Consider the following 18,797-nt stretch of genomic DNA (forward strand, 5'->3'; position numbering starts at 1 on the left):
ATCAGCAAGCAATGGAAAAACATACTTGCTTGTTTGTGTTTCCTTTGCTTTTCCTTCACTCATGGACACAGAACTCAACCTGCGTTTTTCTTTGCTTGCCCTTCTCTAGGCCTTTGCACCCCCGTTAACATATGCTTTTGAATCACAAAATGTAGGTCCCGTTTATTTAACTGGAAATTTGATCGTGTATATCTTGAGAGATCTTTAAATGCTGATAGTCTGGGTCTGAGGGTCACTCACCTTCCACATCCATTGTGACAGGTTTCGAATAGGCTGTGCCCAGGCTGTTCTTTGCTACACAGCGATAATGTCCTGCATCTTCTCTTTGAACATTATGGATCCTTAGACTCCCTGATTCCAGAACAGCAATCCGAGCATTTTCCTGCCAGAGATGGGAAGGTGGGAGTTGGGAAATGGAAAAATGAATATACTTTGACTTGTTGTGTCAAACAATTAGAAACTTTTATTTACAAACCTAGAGCCTGTTAGAGGATTTGTTAAGTGAATTCCAAAACACCTTTTAACGATGCTAGAAGTAAATGTTCACCTTTGAACAAGACTTATTTGTACAGTCCTATGAATTAAGGAATTTAGGGCTGGAGCCTTCAGTCCAGTAAGTTCAGTTCATACTGTTCAAGCCATTCACGCACCCAATTTTTTACAAATAAGTGAATAACTTCAAAAGCCTTGTGAATGAATATCTGCAAAGCAGATCAGTATGTTTTATTCACAATTATATTCACAAACTCTTTTGGGGCTTTATTAGTTCAGATCTACTATTAATTAAAAAATGAGAAAGAGAAATTCGGAAAAAAAATTCTATACAGGTAGAATTACCCCTAAACAAAAATCTTGTTTTGACATTTTCTACCTGACATCTGTGTCTCTTTAAATGCTTCTCTGATAGAATTTACAAATACTTGGACTGATTATGTCATCATATTTTTAGCATGCAAGTGATATTTTAATTTCATTCCCTACTCACCTTTAGAACAGTTTCTCCCTTGATCCAAGAGACAGAAGGTTTGGGATTCCCCATGGTAGCGCAAGGAAGAACAGCCTTTAATCCTTCTATTATTTTTACATTTACAGGAGGACGAGTTATTTTAGGTTCTAAAACAAAAAAGGCCAAAATTAAATCTGAACAGCAGACGAGACACGGTTCAGATACACTCAATACTATTCTTTATGATCAAAAATCCTCTGTTTGCATCTCTGTACAAAGTCTGTATTGCTGTCATCACAGCCCAGCCCTCAAAGGTATTTAGATGCTTAAAGTCTTGGAAGATCTGGGCCTAAACGACAGAAGAACCAAGAGAGTTCTTGATAGGCCATGTAATTCCACTGAAAGAATAATTTATAAACTATATCTACACCCTAAAATGTTAAACTCAGGTAAATGACACCAAATCAGAAAGCCTAATATAAATTATTCGTTTTCAGTAAGAGTGAAATTTGACACTGATCTGAATTAGTCAGATCTTGGGCAGAGATCCAGACAGCAGTCTCTCCAGTGCTCAACAATATTTATCTTCAGGGTTTTTGCTTTGTCCATTGTAAAGAGAGCATTTACTGTGAAAGTTTGGATCTAGATTCAGACTTCCTCAGTGAGTCCAAATGTAGTTTTAGATCAGGTCCATCTATAATCCAAGAAGAAGGGTGTATGACAGGAGTATTAACATTGGGATAATCTGAGCAGGCCCACTGACGAGGGGGGCAAAGGGGGCAATTGCCCACCCTCACTCCACGCTGATCCTGGAAGCAGCCGGAACAGCCCTACAGCCCCTGGAATGGGCAGGGGGTCTCTGTTGCACTGCCCTCACCTCAAGTGCCAACTCCACTGCTCACATTGGCCAGGAACTGCGGCTAATGGGAGCTGCGAGGGTAGTGCTTTGCGGACGCAGTGTGTGGAGACCTCCTGGGCTGCCCACCTAGAAGCCGCTGTCAGAGGGGTGTACCGGTCACTTTCGGGAGCCGCCTGAGGTAAGCACCCTGACCCCCTTCCACACCCAAACTCCCTCACAGATCCTACACCCTAAACTCCCTGCCAGAGCCCAACCCCTCACCCCACACACACCAAAACTCCCTCCCAGAGCCTGCACCCACTCCCGCACCCAAACTCCCTCCCAGAGCCCACACTCCAACCCCCTACCCCAGCCTGGTGAAAGTAAGTGAGGGTGGGGGACAGCGAGCAACAGAGGGAGGGGGGATGGAGTGAGCAGAGTGCGGGGCCTCAGAGAAGGGGCAGGATGGGGTGGGATAGGGGTGGGGCAAGGGTTTTCACAGTGAGACAGTTGGCAATCCTACCGGGCGGGCATGTGGAAGCCCTGGCTGTGCCAGAAGAGTGCGCCCAGCAGCGCAGCCGGCAGCTTGCTGGGCACCAGCCAGCACAGGCGCAGCACTGCCCAAATGTCAGGCAGACTGCATCTGTGAGGCTGTGGCTTGTGTGTGCGTGGGGGCCCATTGACTGTTCTCCCCTGGGGCCTGGAATTTCTGTCGGTGGGCCTGATAAAACGCAGAGCAACCTAAAGATGAACTTGGGTAAATTTAGATTTGTGTTCCTGGAAGGTAAATTCAACCTTGGAAACGTTAAGTTTTGAAAAAAAATCTTAGTGTCAGTTTTTCTAAAACATTTAAAGTTTTGTCTTCCATGTTCTCTGGGGGGATTTTTATTTAATTCTAAATAAGTAATAAAATGGTTTCAAACATATTTATTTTCTCATACTGGCTATAATCCAGTGCCGATGGACGTCAAAGAAAACTCTCCCACTGATGTCAATAGGCCCTGGATTAGACCAACAGTTAGCAAACCTGGAGCCCAATTTTGCAACTATCCCACACCTAAAACTCCTGTTAATGTTAATATGTTGTCTGCATGCAGAGAGTCTTCAGGAGCCAGCCCATTAACTCTCACATGCCCATTCAGACTTCTATATGTACTAGCAGTTACGAATCTAGCTTCTGATTTTGCAAACACGTAAATCACTGTAAGTATCTGAGTATTCCCACTAAGTTCAACATGGCTATTCAGGTGTATAAGTATTCACAGGAACCAGGCCCCAGTTATGAAGAAGGGACAGCTACACATATAGAGCAATGCTCAAGACTTCTTGAGATGGTGGATAAGAAAGTCTGTCCTCACATAGTACGACACTCTGAAATAAATCGGGTTACTAAAATACAAAGGAAGATTGTGTTTAAAGGATCAGCACTTGAAGGACTGGTGCACGGCATTGCTAAGAGGGGCTACTTTATTGCTTTACAATGGGTTATTGCTTCACGTAAAGGCAGATCCTGCTCCTCTTACTCATGTGGAGTAGTACCTCACTACACAAATAGCCACTTAGATTGCAACATGGGCATAGTGCCACTCAAGGGGAACAAGCGTGGGAGAATAAGGCCACGCTGAATAAATCAGGGCCAGATCCTTAAGGTTATTTAGTTAATCTCCAAAATTCCATTGAAATCAAGTGAAGTTAAGTCCCTGTGAGATTCTGGAACAAGCTGTGCTCAGACAGTGTATAGTACTCAAACATAACATACTTGGGAGTGCCATATAATTATCTTGTGGAACTCAGGGCTGAAGGATATTCAGCCCCATGTATACCAATGGCATTAATAAGCTAATGCTAACATTAAATAATAAGACAAATGAGACCATAGTAAATTCAGAAAGGAGGATGTGCTTATGGAAGTGTGGCTGGCTGCCCCTGCATGGATGCCCTTGTGAGGGACAGCAGAGATGGGAGTACTTTGTCTTCCCTCCAAGCATGCCGACACCGGAGGTAGCCAAACCATATCCCCAGCGTGCCCTTGAGTGCTGGAGTGTTTGGCTAGTAAAGGTTTGTCATCTTAAAGGGCTCTGAGGCCCCATGACACACAGAGGCAGTGACAGGGAGAATGCATGCTGTGCCTTTCACCGTAAGTACCACCGCTCAGTGGGCTTCTTCCCAGTTCTCCCTCTCTGTGTACTGCTGCGCTTGGGCAAAATGCTTTAAGGCACTGCCACTTTGGCATCACACCTCCCTCCCAGTCCTCCCACAGTCTGCTTCTCACTGCAAGAGCCAAAATGCGGCCCTGTATGAATAAGAATAGCATCTCAGTTACAATAGTTAGACACACTGTCTGTTGCAAGGGTTAGCAATCCTTGTGCTTCAGGGCATAAACTGATCTCCCAATGGGGTCAGGAAGACATTTTCACAGCACTGCACAGTTAGGTTTATTATGAAGGTTTTATACCTTCCTCTTCTAAAGCATCTGGTAGCGGACACTTAGTGGAAGGACTCTTGACCTATTAGGTGTGAGTGTGTCTGATCCTATACATAAAGCAAGAACAGGAAATTGAAGAATATGACTGTATGTTGTGTAGCCTCTCCTGAGGCTTCACTAGTTGTCATGTCTGGGTCTCATTCTCACATTTACCTGATTATTTTTAATAGCAGTGGGTGAGTTTCCTACCGAGTGATTAACCAGTTGGGATTTCACCTCTTGGTGCCTGGTTTGCATCTAACCAACATATTTTTTTCAAAAATAAAAGATAGTGACTTTGACTGAAACTCCTTTGGGCACTATTTGATACATATTTCAAGGCCTCCAAACGTTGTTTGGTCGGTTTGGCTGTATTCTGCTTAGAAAAGTCACCAAATTCATCTAACTTGGGGACTGGAGTAATTCCTGGTGGTGGACATGACTAACTGTAGCAAGACTCTATGATCTTACAGCAAACACTGCCTCATGCGTACAGAGTCTTCCTTCCAATCTCTTTTCTTCTCTAGGTGGCCAGTTTCCCGCCCCAACTCTCAGACTGACTCTTCCTTTCTACTCCCCCTTTACACTAGCTAAAGCTTTGGTCCATGACTTTTTTTTAATCTGATATCGTCCCTTCAGACTAGAACATTGCAGGCACAATCATTCCATGAGTACAATAAATTTCAGGTATTTACTGTAATAAGCTGCTTCAGATTTTTTTGTCAGTGGGATGTGGCGAAATGTGAATGCACGTCGGTATGAAGGGAAATGATAAACAAGGCCCAGCCTACTGAAAAACACAAAAGTTGCTGCAATTGGGGCAGCTGCTTGGATTTCTTTGAAGTTAGTTTTTAAAAAAAATCTAACCTGCTGCCATGGGGGCTGGGGAATGGTGGGTTACACCATTCAGTGGGGAATAGGGGCACTCCTGTCCCCATCTGTAATGTGTGGAAGGACTGTCATCACATTGCTGTTGTGTTGGGGAGATGCACCACAGTGGTAGGGGCATCATCCCCTCCACTGGGGATGGATCTTAAGACTAATAGTCCTCCTCAAGTTCCTAGACGAGCTCCACAGTGAAAATGTCAGCTGGGGGGATAGCCTTTTTGGTCTGTGAAACATTAGAAGAGTCTTCCATGGTTGTCAGTAAGGAAAGGTAAACCTACCCTACCTCACGGTTCTGAGAGTCACAGGGAACATACCATGGAAATTTCCTTTGGTGCTTGAAGCTTGAGCAGCTAATTGTTTTTCTCTCACATTTCCTGTCCAGGTACTCTAAGGATTTCTTTTATTTTCTGTCAAGAATTAGCTGGGGAACTCATTAGGCATTGGATGGTCAGAACAAAGAACATGGTCAACACATATGCATAAGCAAAGACCCACTTGTATGCAAGAAACACTGGCTACATTTGTCTGTATAGTGCAAAGAAAAGGTTTTTTTTCATATAGCAGCAGAATGGAGTCTTAAGTGTCTGCTAGATTAATTCAAATGGAGAGATCAGCTTTTATCATCCACTCAGTTTAATTGCTTTGAAAGGTCTCCTCCCACTTACTCATTTTCACCTGTAAAGCACCACAGCTTCTTGCAGGCACTCCAACTCCATTGTCAGCTGAGCAGCAGTATACTCCATCATCACTGTCCTCTACGCTGCGAATGGTCAGAAGCTGCCCATTCTCTTGTATGCTGTATCGTGTATCAAACAGCCTGCAGGATACAGTGACATGTTGGTAAGAGTGCAAGGTGTACAGTATAAATCTGAACTCATTCTAAGTCATCTAAGCCACTTCAAGTTTAGCTTTGTCTCACGGTTCCTGAAATGGTGAAACATCTGAGTGTAATGATACAGTACCAATTTAGTGGCAGTTCTGAACACTCTTCTGTCTAATCTGTGGTATTTATATAATGTCAATCACTGTGAAATATAGGTGTTGTGTATCTAGGACTATTATCTTGAAAAGGGATATACAAGCACAGAACCTTGCATCCACTTGAATCTCCAGTAGTCTTCACCAGACGGAGACATATTTTGAGTGCAGTTGACTTCGATGAGGATTTGTCTGTATAAGACCCACACCTCGTTGAAAAATTTTCATCACAACTTTTTTTGGACAATGTCTTTTCAACTAAATGGAAATTTTTGTGGAACAATGTTTGTTTTGTCAAAAATGTTCAGGTTTTGAGCAAGAAAAAGCCAAGCAACTAAACGGTTTCTGGCATCCAAAACAGTTTTTCTTTTGTTTTGAACCAGAGAAAAAAAAATATGGTAATTTTTCATGGGAAATTTTTTTACCGTCCATCTCTAATAAGGACTATAATATCTGAATGTGGTTATAACTTAAATGACAGCAGGATCTGGCCCACCGACCTAAGGGAAGAAAAGAAAATTCCTAAGGCCACCACACAGCTGTGAAGATTTCCATGTTTTGGAATGACAAAGTGGTCTGCTAGACTAAGTACTGTGTAGCAATGAAAAATTCCTAGGGGAGAGGAAGGGGCTGTTTTGTGGTTTTCCTTGCAAAACTGGAAAATATAACAAACTTTGCTATCATTTTAATGGTGCAAGATTTCTCCGGCTTGCATCCAATATCCTATTTCCATCAGTTTATGGTTTTTACATCTGTGACCTTTTACAACTGCGTTCATGAAAATAGCCTTTTGCTTCTGACAAATGTTACTGAAATCAGGGGTTCTTCTGCCAAGCAGGTTCAATCCCCCAAAGCCTTATTTGCTCAGTTTTCTTTTAGTGGTAAAACATTTTGCATTATGTCTAAATTCACCATTTAAGATTCTATAGGCTCAGCTTTCCAAAGTGAAGTTAGAGACCCTAAGCCAGGGGTGGGCAAACTATGGCCTGCAGACCAGATGCAGCCCCTCAGGGCTTTGGATCTGGCCTGTGGGATTCCTCGCACCCCTCCAACACCCCTCCCGCACCCCAATCCCCTGCCCTGAGCCCCCTCGTACAGCCCGCACCCCTCCTGCACTCCAACCCCCTTCCCTGAGCCCCTGCCGCACCCCTCCTCTGCCCCAATTCCTTGCCCTGGGGCCCTTCCTGCACACCGCACCCTCTCCCACACCTCAACCCCCTGCCCCAGCCCTGCATACAATTTCCCCACCCAGACGTGGCCCTTGGCCCAACAAGTTTGCCCACTCCTGCTCTAAACCACCTTTAAGCATAAGGAGCCATATCTGCTCTCAGTTGCACCTGTGTAAATCCAGACTAACTCTGTTGAAGTGAGTGAAGTCCAGGAGTGAACTTTGAACCCCACTGAAGGCAGTGGGAGTTTTACTATAGATTTCAAAGGCATCAAGATTTGATCCTCAGTTTGTAGCTGTGTAAGAGCCTGATCTTACTGATGTCACTGTAAGCTTTGCCATTTATTTCAATAGGCTCAGGATAAGAATCTAAATGGGAGCAAAATATAAACCAAAATTACCAGTAGCATCCAGGAGACACAATAGGGATGGTTGTCACTGCATATATAATATAATTAATTAGGGCTGTTAAGCAACTAAAAAAATTAAACTATTAGTCATGCGATTACAAAAATTAATCATTAATCGCACTGTTAAACAAGAATAGAATACCCTTTATTTAAATATTTTTGAATGTTTTCTACATTTTCAAATATTGATTTCAATTACAACACAGAATACAAAGTGTACAGTGATCACTTTATATTTATTACAAATATTTGCACTGTAAAAAAAATGAAATATTTCAATTCACTTAATACAAGTACTGTAGTGCAATCTCTTTATCATAAAAGTTGAACTTACAAATGTAGAATTATGTACAAAAAACCCTGTATTTAAAATAAGACAATGTAAAACTTTAGAACCTACAAGTCCACTCTGTCCTACTTCAGCCAATCGCTCAGACAAACAAGTTTGGTTACAATTTCAGGAGATAATGCTGCCCACTTCCTGTTTACAATGTCACCTGAAAGTGAGAACAGGTGTTTGCATGGCACTGTTGTAGCCGGAGTCAGAAGATATTTACGTGCCAGATGTGCTAAAGATTCATGTCACTTTATGCTTCAACCACCATTCCAAAATATATGCGTCTGTGCTGATGTTGGGTTCTGCTCGATAATGGTCCAAAGCAGAGCAGACCAACACATATTCATTTTCATCATCTGAGTCAGATGCTACCAGCAGAAGGTTGATTTTTTTTTTTTTTGGTGGTTCATATTCTGCAGTTTCTGCATCAGAGTGTTGCTCTTTTAAGACATTTGAAAGCATTCTCCACACCTTGTCCCTCTCAGATTTTGGAAGGCACTTCAGATTCTTAAACCTTGAGTCGAGTGTTATAGCTATCTTTAGAAATCTCACATTGGTACTGTGACAAAGTATTGTCCTTGACTCCGTGGGTCCTGCATTTCCTGGCGGATTTTGCTAGCCTCAGAGGCTCACTGTGACCCTCCATGTAGCCCTTCTCTCTCTAAAGGCAAGGGTCACAGCTTAGTGAGCCATTTTCATCATAAGCCAACAAGGGAGGTGAGGAGAAGCAACCCTCCCTCACAGTCTCCGTTGTCTCTCAATCTCAGTGATTAATCTGGGAGGGGAGAGGGGAGCCCAGGCCCACCCTCTACTCCAGGCTCCAGCCCAAAGACCCTAAAATTAGCAGCTATGGTAGCTGACTTTTTGGAAATAGGACATGTATAATTCCCTGGGCCACTTCCCCACAGCAGCCCCCACTCAATATCTCCCTCACCATTACCTCAGGGCCTCCTTCCTTGCACTTGATCTGGATTTGTACTGCTTCATTCCTCCAACAGTACAGCTCCCTCCTATATCTCCTGACACCCACACCTGCCTGAGAGGCTTTTAACTAGTTCAAGCCAGGCTTTAATTGGCTTCAGGTGTCCCAATCAATCTAACTATCTCCACTGCCTTCTAGAAGGATCTTAATTGGCCCCAGGTATCTTGGTTAACCTGGAGCAACTGCCATTTGGCTACCATGGTACCAGGGATTTGTTTAGCCTGAGGCTAACATACCTGTTCCTCACTTCTTTAGTGTAGCCATCTGGCCTTGCAGTACCTCACAGTACCTTCTTTGTGTTTTATCAAATCTGCAGTGAAAGTGTTCTTAAAACTAATGTGCTGGGTCATCATCTGAGACTGCTATAACATGAAATATATGGCAGAATTTGGGTAAAACTGAACAGGAGACATACAATCCTCCCCCAAGGAGTTCAGTCACAAATTGATTTAACACATTTTTTTAATGAGCATCATCAACATAGAAGCATGTCCTCTGGGATGGTGGCTGAAGCATGAAGGAGCAAATGAATGTTTAGCTTATCTGGCACGTAAATACCTTGTAACGCTGGCTACAAAAGTGCCATGCAAATGCCTGTTCTCACTTTCAGGTGACATTGTAAATAAGCAGTCAGCTGTATCTCCCATAAATGTAAACAAATTTGTTTGTCTTAGCAATTGGCTGAACAAGAAGTAGACCTGAGTGGACTTGTAGGCTCTAAAGTTTTACATGGTTTTGTTTTCAAGTGCAGTTATGTAACAAAAAAATCTACATTTGTAAGTTACACTTCCATGATAAAGAGATTGCCCTACAGTACTTGTATGAGGTGAATTGAAAAATACTCTTTCTTTTATCATTTTTACAGTGCAAATATTTATAATAAAAATAATAATATAAAGTGAGTACTGTACACTTTATAGTCTGTGTTGTAATGGAAATCAATATATTTGAAAATGTAGAAGACCATCTAAAACTATTTAATAAATGTCAATTGGTGTTCTATTGTTTAACAGTGCGATTAATCGCGATTAATTTTTTTAATCACAGTTAATTTTTTTGAGTTAATTGCATGAGTTAACTGCAATAATCGACAGCCCTAAATATAATATAATCATATGAATAAATAATATATGAATCATTTATTTTTGATAATTTTTCCTTTTACTGCATCTCTTATGGCTGTCACAGAACAATGGTACATCACAGATTTTTGTACTTATTTTTATTAATCATTCACAGAGTGCCATTAGTTCACATGATGCAGTACACCCGGAGAGCTGTGTTGAGCAAGTAAATCAAAACCTTATTGTGAGGGCTTAAAATAAGTGGGCCCAAGTTGCCCCCGTATGGGATGGTACAGTACAAAGCAGAAAAAGAACAGAGTCTGATGCAGTCGATACAGATGCATTGTAGAATAGGTGTATGATATAGTGTATATGTTTTGGATACTGTGTTAGGCTAAAGCAGCATTTTTCAAGGATAGCAATTTCATCAAACTAAGCTTTGCAGTATGATCTGTATGCTGGCCAGACTCATTTTGTGAGTAGCTACATTTCAGTGGGTTTACTGAGAATTAGACATGTTACCAGAACTGCCCTGGCAGTGTTATAAAACTATCTTGGCTGTCTGAGTAATAGGAAAGCTTCCACACTACTGCTTAGGTTGGACAATGAAACAGAAGGTGAGCAAATGGAAAGTTTTTATGCTCAGCTGTTCTGTGTAACCACATTTTAAATAAACCCATCTAGCACACACGGATGTGTCATAACTGCCAGTACATGGTCTCAGGATGTCAATTAGTTGCCTTTCCTAGCTCTCCCTAGGAAAATGTAGGCGTTTACAAAGTAGGGTGAACGGTACAAACCCGAAGTGGTGCTCAGGAAGGATGGTTTTTATGGCTAAAGCACAGGAATAAGAGTCAGGAGATCTGGTTCTATATGCCTGTTATTGACTTCCTATGTCACATAGCCCTAGATCCTCAAAGATATTTAGGCACCTAACTCCCATTTGAAATCAACTGAAGGCACCTAAATGCCTTGGAGGATGTGGGCATTAGGTCCTAATTTTCAAGGACATGATTTTCAGAGGTCCTGAGTAGCCACAATGCCACTGGGTACTCAACAGTACCTCTGATAATCAGCCCCAGTTGTTGCAGAGTTAGCCTCTGATAATTAAGGCAATGTCTTTCAAAAACTTAACCTTATCTGTTCAGTGCTTCACTTTCCTTACGTATAGAAAGGAAATAATGACACTTCCTTACCGCACGGGATTGCTGTGAGAGTTAATTCAGTGCAGTTTGTAAAGCACATCCTGATTCTTGAAGTGAAAGTGCTCTTGAAACACGGGGCATAGCTCTCCACTGCTTTGCATTTTGTATCATCGTTTACACATGAGCAAGGGGAGCGGGAAAATATTACAAAATCAGAATGGGAGCATTCTGCACTCACACAGGTGTAAACAACCACACGGTGCAAAGCAGTGAATTCCTGTTATTCAGGATTCCAACCTACGACCTAGTCTGTGGAGTTTTCTGTTGGAGATGATACCCCAAGTAATGTCTGCATAGTTGAAGTTGATACTGCAGGTCCTAAAGCAAACATTTGTGGCTTTATATTGTGCTTTACAAATGTATTAGCTACCTTGAGTTAATCGGCCAGCAGCTAATTAAAGGTTGAGAACTCCGCTATATGTGTCATACATTCAGTGACCTTAGAAAACAAGGAATACATAAGGAGCTGCATGCAATCTAATCTCATCCATCCTTATTCTGGCATTGTTCCTGTTGAATTCAATTGTTTACATATTGTTTTGTTTTGAAGTTATCTGTCTCTCTAGTATCCTTGAACCCTGGCAAGGGAAGAAGATTTCAAAAATAAAATAATTAATATTTATTGCCTGTAACAATTAGACTCTGTGACATTTGATTTTTTTTTAAATCTATTTATTTAGTTCTTTTCCATTTAGCAAATATTTCTCCCTCCCTGTGTTTGGAATCTAGCTGAAATAGTTTCAGTTTATATAATGCTGTCTTCTTGCCAAAACTTTGTATCCACAAGCCCCGACCATGAATGTCAGGACTGCTCTGGAGAAAGTTATTTTGTTTTTATGCTGCAGAAACACCATGAGAAGAACAAAGCAACCGATGTACTTGGTCCCACAAAAATAGGCTTTTAGAGGGTTTTTTGGCAGTGGTGTAAAACAGACATGCTCTGTCTAATGGGGAGCTAATATTTAATATCAAAGTGATACACCTTTTGGGAAGGTGATTTGGGTTATTGGCGGAGGAGATAGTGTACCACTTAGTGGGCTTGAAATGGGTCTGCTTTTCAGCATGCTTTCAGAGAAGGTATGTGGACCTGTAAGGATTGGAGGTTGGGAGTGATGTGACCCCAGTCCTAATGTATAAATGGCATCCCACAAGCTGTTTCTCCGTTCAATGCTAGTTTTACTGATGGAGAAGGAACTAGAAGACAGGTGGTTTGATCTGGAGATTCCATCCATGAGGGTTTAGGGCCTTGTTCTGCAAGCTGCTTAGCACAGAGTTTGGGGCTTTAGTATAGTTCTTACAGGATTGAGATTTGGGCTAAAGAGGTTAGTTCTCCTACAGTCACTGAAGCATGAATTCTAAAATCTTGTGTGTGGATATACATATGAAGTTTTAAACAAATTGATAGGGCTTTTATTTAATATTCTAAAATGGTCGCACTAGTAGTCAAATTTGCCTGCAGTAATGACCTGTCTGGAGTCTCATGAGTGTTTCTCAGAAGTCACCCTGGAGCAGACCCTGAGTAACGTACAAATCACACAATTAAAACAGGTCTCACTTGTTATACACAACAAAATGAAATTTCCCATCGCTGAAAGAGAAGCAAGAGAGGATCAAGAATGTGAAACAGAGAATGTAAAGGAATTTGCCTGATCCAAGGTTAAAAGTGGATGAACTATCTTTTACCTTTGCAAGAGATTTTCTGCAAAATGTAACCCTAGCAACAACAGTAATATTCCCTACCATCCTGAAATGAACAGTTTCCAAAGCACAGCATATCAGTACTTCTTTAGATGATGCGTTGGCAGGTAGTGAGTAATGTGTGACAGTGTACAATACAAAGAAACCTTGTTTTAATCTATTACTTTGTTCACAAGGCAAGAATAATAATACTTTGCTGTTACATGACATTTTCCATGCAAGGTTCACAAAGTACTTTGCAAAACGCAAATGAATAAAGCCTTGCAACACTCACTTTCATCAGAGAAACGTTATCCTTGGTCTGTAAATGAGTTTGATTCTAGACTAATCTGCATACCCTGGAGCTGTCATAGTATTTCATACTTACCTGATGGGAATGTTGTTACGTGTCCAGGTAATCTCTGGCTCGGGGTAGGAGTCCACTACACACATGAATTTAGCGACCTCTTCTACTAGTGCGTCCACGGTTTCCAGAGGAGTGTTGATAAAGGGAGCTACAGAAAGAAGGGGTGAAAACATGCAATTTCAATCCTGGGTTTCTTCTGAGCAATGACTGCTAATTCATCAAACACCTGTTGACTTCACAGGCACAAACCAATGGGACTCTGCTTCTATGTAGGGCCAATGTAAGTGGGGTCACCTCCTGACCCCTTCCCTGGAATTCAGTAATTCTCTGACATGGAACTAGGCCACCCATAATTGGACAGTGGAGCTGGGAATTCTCTGCACCCCCAGCACTCGCAATTCTGCACACTCTTCCAATACACACTGGGCCTAGCACAGTTAAACTGAAGTTCCCATAGGCATTTATTTCCTGGTTTCTTTGTCATGTTTTTTTCTTAAACTCTCTAAGGGATAGACCATGAAGTTACCAAAATCTGGTGTGATTCAAAGAGTCACAGTTTAGTCCCTGCTTCCCCCTCCACGCCCCCTCAGCAGCAGTGGTTGGCATGTTGCAGGGTGGGGGGCAGATCCTAGGCTTTGCCCACTACCTGCCTGCACAAAGGGACCTAGTGCCCCCAGCAGCAGCTGCTCATCTGTGCATGGACCAGCAATGCTGGATCTACATGGGAATAAGGGGGCTCCTTGACACCCCTGTGTGAGTGTGTAAGGCGATGGGCCACTGATGCCAAAAATGATCCTTGTCATTAATGCAGACTGTTTCAGTTCTATTGTATTTCTTTATTTTTAAAAAAATGTGTAATACTATTACTGACATAGGGATAATTTATAAATGTCCCTGAGGTACAGCAATACCACAGCCTGACTGATACACAACCTCTTGTTTCTTTTTCCTTAATCAGCTAGCACCCAGTGTGATGCAGATAATAAATAACTATACCTTACATTTATTATCGGACACCCATGATCAACCGAAATGCTGCTTTATCTTTGGAAAGGTATTTTCCAAGCCGCATGGTAAAAGCTGAAGCATAGTTGGTAGAGATCAAAAGGCACCTCTCATAATTATTTTCCATCCCTGCGGTGATCCCAGCAACCAAAGATACACAACCAGTAACTCTTAACGTATGATGGGTAGAGACACACATCCAGTACTTGGTACACTGGATTTCATTGACAGCTGTGCATATATTTGAACTAGCCATCTGCTTCTCTGTGCAATACTGCAGTGAACGTGAAGGAGCAACAAGAGAAATCCCAGTGACCTTTAAACAGTACAAAGAAAATTACCATGCCCATACATAAATTACTAAATAGACATACTGTGTTTACTGCAGAGATGTCTGGTACATTTTGATGTCTCTTGGTGGAAAAAATCTTGCCTGCACTATGTCTGCTTCCTCTCTAGCCAATACAATCAATCTGAAATATTCCTGAGCACTAAAATGTACCAAAAACATAAGGCAATGTGAAGCCCAAATGAGACATTTAGATGGTATAGTATTGAATTTGTGCCTGATTCTTTTCTCACTTACCTGGGTGTAACTTAGGACTCCATTGGCATCATGGAGTCCAACTGGAGTAAAATTGAGGAGAATCAGGCCCTTCATGCTAACTATACCTTTCAAGTTCATATTATTGTACGGTATTTTTGAAAATTGCTACTAAAACATGTTTACGCTGATAAAATTTCTTTTCAATATGACTGCAAACTACTCCTAGTGATCAGTAATTACATATATGTGAAAAACAAATCATAATTCTGCAGCTAAAAGAAACAAGATAGTTGCATCAGGTTATCACTGCTTTAAAAGATGCAGGGTGTTTGCTTCTTACTGCCTAAGAAGTCTCTTCCTCATTGTTCGCAAGTGTTACAGCTGGGGTAAAATCCTGGCCCCGTTACGGTCAATGCGAGTTTTATCACTGATTTCAGTGAAGCCAGGATTTCACTCCAGGTCCTATTGAAGAAGACGTTAAGAAAATGATTGTTTTGAAATGTTAGAAAACACACACCAGAGGCACTTTTTGAAGTCATTTACTGTAGCTAGTCCATTTTCTGCCCTAAGTCTGCTCATTTTAAAGAGGACTTCATTATTTTGTAAATCAGATTTTATGGCTGGGTCCTATTATGGGATGGGTTGGTTGCAATGGCTTTCTTGTATGCAATATTTTAAATGATATTGGCATTCCTAGACCTGGGGAATGGTGCATTTTGATCTCAAGCTACTTTAATTAATGAATTAACTAAAATGCATACTGTATACTGCATAGGGATTGTACTCACGAGATAAATGTAGCTATGTTAAGGGAGAATGGAGTAACAGCTGATCTACTGGATGTTTTATTGATAGTACTTTGCTCATCAGGCAAAACAAGATCCCCTAAGAATTAGGCAGTAAACAGATACAGTAGGCACAATTAAAGAGCTTTATTTTACCTTTTTACTGTGGATAAATTACCATTGGCACTAGCACTATTCTGCTTTATGGGCCTAATCCAGCTCCCATTCAGATTAATGGCATAACTCTCAGGGCAGGATTAACCCCTAAATGTATAGGGAATAGCCTCCAAACAACTAATATTTTACCTATCAGAAAAACAGTTAAAAGAAAACTTGTTAACAGTGCCCTCTGTTGCTTTCTAAGCCTTTATAACAATAATGTTAATAACTGGGGGTATCCTGCACTTACCTTCCTATCTCTTTATTTTCCCATATTAAAATTTAATGTTGGGATAATAGAGAAGATTGAGAAAGCTTTATTTTGCTAGGATGAGAGAAAAGGAGGACACAGGTCCAAGAGGTACTTGGTGCGTTTTTGTGACACAGTAATTTGTAGGCCGGGCCACCATTTTGTTTCTGTCCAGAGAGAGATCTCCAAAATGGCAGTGACTAGTGCTTATTTAGAGATTGACATAAAAAAACCTCCTGGTGTTGATGAGAATCAGTGCTTTTCCAGCCAGAAAATCACATCAAATCAAATGGTGTCCACATTGCCAATGTTTAAATTAATTGAGAAAAATACACAGTACCTCATGCCTAGGTTTGAGAAACCAGCCAACACTTTTGTGTGCTGTAGCACACAGGTCAGTCAGGACTATGCTTCTGACATTTTTAGATAACATTATAACTTTAGATAGCCTCATCAGACATATAACTTCTCCATCCTTAAGGCCATTCAGGTGCCATTTTCCTGGGCATCCAGGTAAGTTTAGGAAGTAGTAAAAGGATTCACAGTCAATATTAAAAGTTTCTAATGTTCATTACTTACAGTGAGAAGATAGTGGACCCTGTTCTAAGTTCAGTCCATCTGTGAGTACTGGGTTGTTTATTTTTAAATTAAACTTTTTTAAGTGAACAAATGAAACAGAAAAATAAAATTTACCCCCATTCCAACATTGTAGACTTTTGGAAATAGTGAAACTTCCCTAACTATGAACTGTACTTGGGTGCATTTCTGACCATTGCTGGTCCAGCTTTGCTGCAAAACCTATCAAAGATATTATTTATGATCTTTTCAGCACACTTGGTTGCATTCACATGTTCAGACTCGCTCGTGAAACATGACAATCGACATGAACATGATGTTTAGCTTTCTTAAAAAGAAAATCCAGTGCAAATGTTTCATGAAAGGGCAGATGTGTCTTCATTGCGTGATGGTATCAGAAAAATCATTTCTATCTTGTTTTATTTTCTTGTCTCCACAGTCTTGCTAGTATCTACCATGCTCTTTCCAAGACTTATCTAGTGTTGCTGCCTTAATACAAAACTTTGGTGCCAATTTCTATGTCAACATGTTTGGAAAGCAAGCAAAACAGTCTCATCACTGGTTATAGGTATTCATCTTGACTTGGGCAGAGCTATTGGCATAATAGGTGACTAGCAGCTTCCTCTTGGGTTAAATTTCTTTTTCCAGAGACAGTGTAGTTTATGGTATATTTTGATCCGGTCCAAATAATCAATATGAAAAAATAAAATTACATTCGCCTAGCTGACAGTTGGGTTCCCATATGGTAAATCTTCAGGTCCCATTACAAAAGTTTCATTTGCATCTCACGGAATTTTCTGAACTGATTTTTAGAATCTCATATTGTCTACTTATTGTGATGTGTGTATATATGCATTATGTAGGCATTTTATATATACACATATATGCATTATATAGACAAATATGATTTATACATATACATACATAGATGCACCAGAATATCATATATCTTTCAATCCTAACACATAGTATACCCATCAGTAGCTAAGTCTTAGTAGCTTCCTTTGACATGACAAACACTCATCTTATGCAAACTGGACCCAAAGAACATCCTTGCCCTTTACAGTGACACTAAGTGCTATCTGTAAATAAACTCCCTTCAGCTTTAGGTAGAAATGCAGGATTATTTCATCATTATCCTCTAAAGACAATAAAGAAATGACCAGACTAGTGAAACTGAAAGCAGTGCATTTATACAGTTTTCAGTAATGACACCAGGGTCCCGATTTACAAGTCTCACCTCTCCTTATAAAAACTCCTTAACCAGTCACAAAAGCTAAGAGAAGACAAAGGCTGTTTAAACAAACCTTTTGGAAGTTTTTCAGCTAAGCTGAAGGCCACCAGGGTGAAGATATGTACGAGTGGAATGTTCATTAAGTCTTTCATGGTTAATCCAGAATCATACAAGGCTCCTTTAGGCAAAGTGCACTGAGTTCCCTGCCGGTTTCATTTTAAACCATAGTTTGTTACAAAGTGCCTCAGTTAATGACTGTCTCTGCTGCGGAGTGTATGGGATCTAACTATAATCAGGAATTCTCAGACGTGGCTGCAGTGATGGACATGGCCAGCTGGTGTGCGTCCACTTAGGTCAGTACGAAACTGTGGGGCTCATGAAATAAGAGAAAGCAAATCCCTTTAGAATTCCTTCTGAGCAAAGAGAGTGGACTACAATGGCCAAATGCCTTTCCAAAACAATAACCTGACCCCATACAGCACGAATTGCCAGCCTTTACCCCAGCCCAAGGTAAATACACTAGTAATACATATGTTTGTCATTGACACTGGATTTTCTTTCAACTTGGTGCTCTCTTTTTCTCCTTCTCTCTCTCTTTTGTCATAATCCCTGGTGAGTAGCTGAAATATGCCACCTGTTCAGAGAGCAGTTTTCTTTTGCTTAGTATGTACATCTGCTAGAGCACGAGATGTTTGAACCTGTGAACTGAAAGCTGGTCTTGTTTATCAAGGAGACTGTCAGTTCTCCAGATTGGTTGCAGCAAACTGAGAAAGCAGTGTCATGTCCTGCAAATAGACTCTTGAACCCATACAAGCTTTGGGAAAGTGAAAGATTAATAGCTATCAAGGGAAGTTTCTCAATTTGTGCTCTGGAGGACCAAGTGTGTTTCATTATAATCTCAGCAACAGCGTGGTCAA

General features: G+C 41.0%; 1 protein-coding gene across 1 annotated transcript in view; it reads right to left on the reverse strand.

The window, feature by feature from the left end:
* Positions 1-18,077, reverse strand: part of MUSK (muscle associated receptor tyrosine kinase) — an 88,087-nt gene extending 70,010 nt beyond the window's left edge. Inside the window, 5 exon segments of the mRNA XM_032764946.2 lie at positions 241-382; positions 986-1,113; positions 5,802-5,953; positions 13,346-13,472; positions 17,954-18,077. Of these exon segments, the coding sequence (XP_032620837.1) occupies positions 241-382; positions 986-1,113; positions 5,802-5,953; positions 13,346-13,472; positions 17,954-18,032 (628 nt within the window). The 5' untranslated portion in view covers positions 18,033-18,077.
* Between the last annotated feature and the right edge of the window lie 720 nt (positions 18,078-18,797).

The sequence above is a fragment of the Chelonoidis abingdonii genome, chromosome 6 (genome assembly GCF_003597395.2).
Source record: "Chelonoidis abingdonii isolate Lonesome George chromosome 6, CheloAbing_2.0, whole genome shotgun sequence".
Taxonomy (NCBI): Eukaryota; Metazoa; Chordata; order Testudines; family Testudinidae; genus Chelonoidis; species Chelonoidis abingdonii.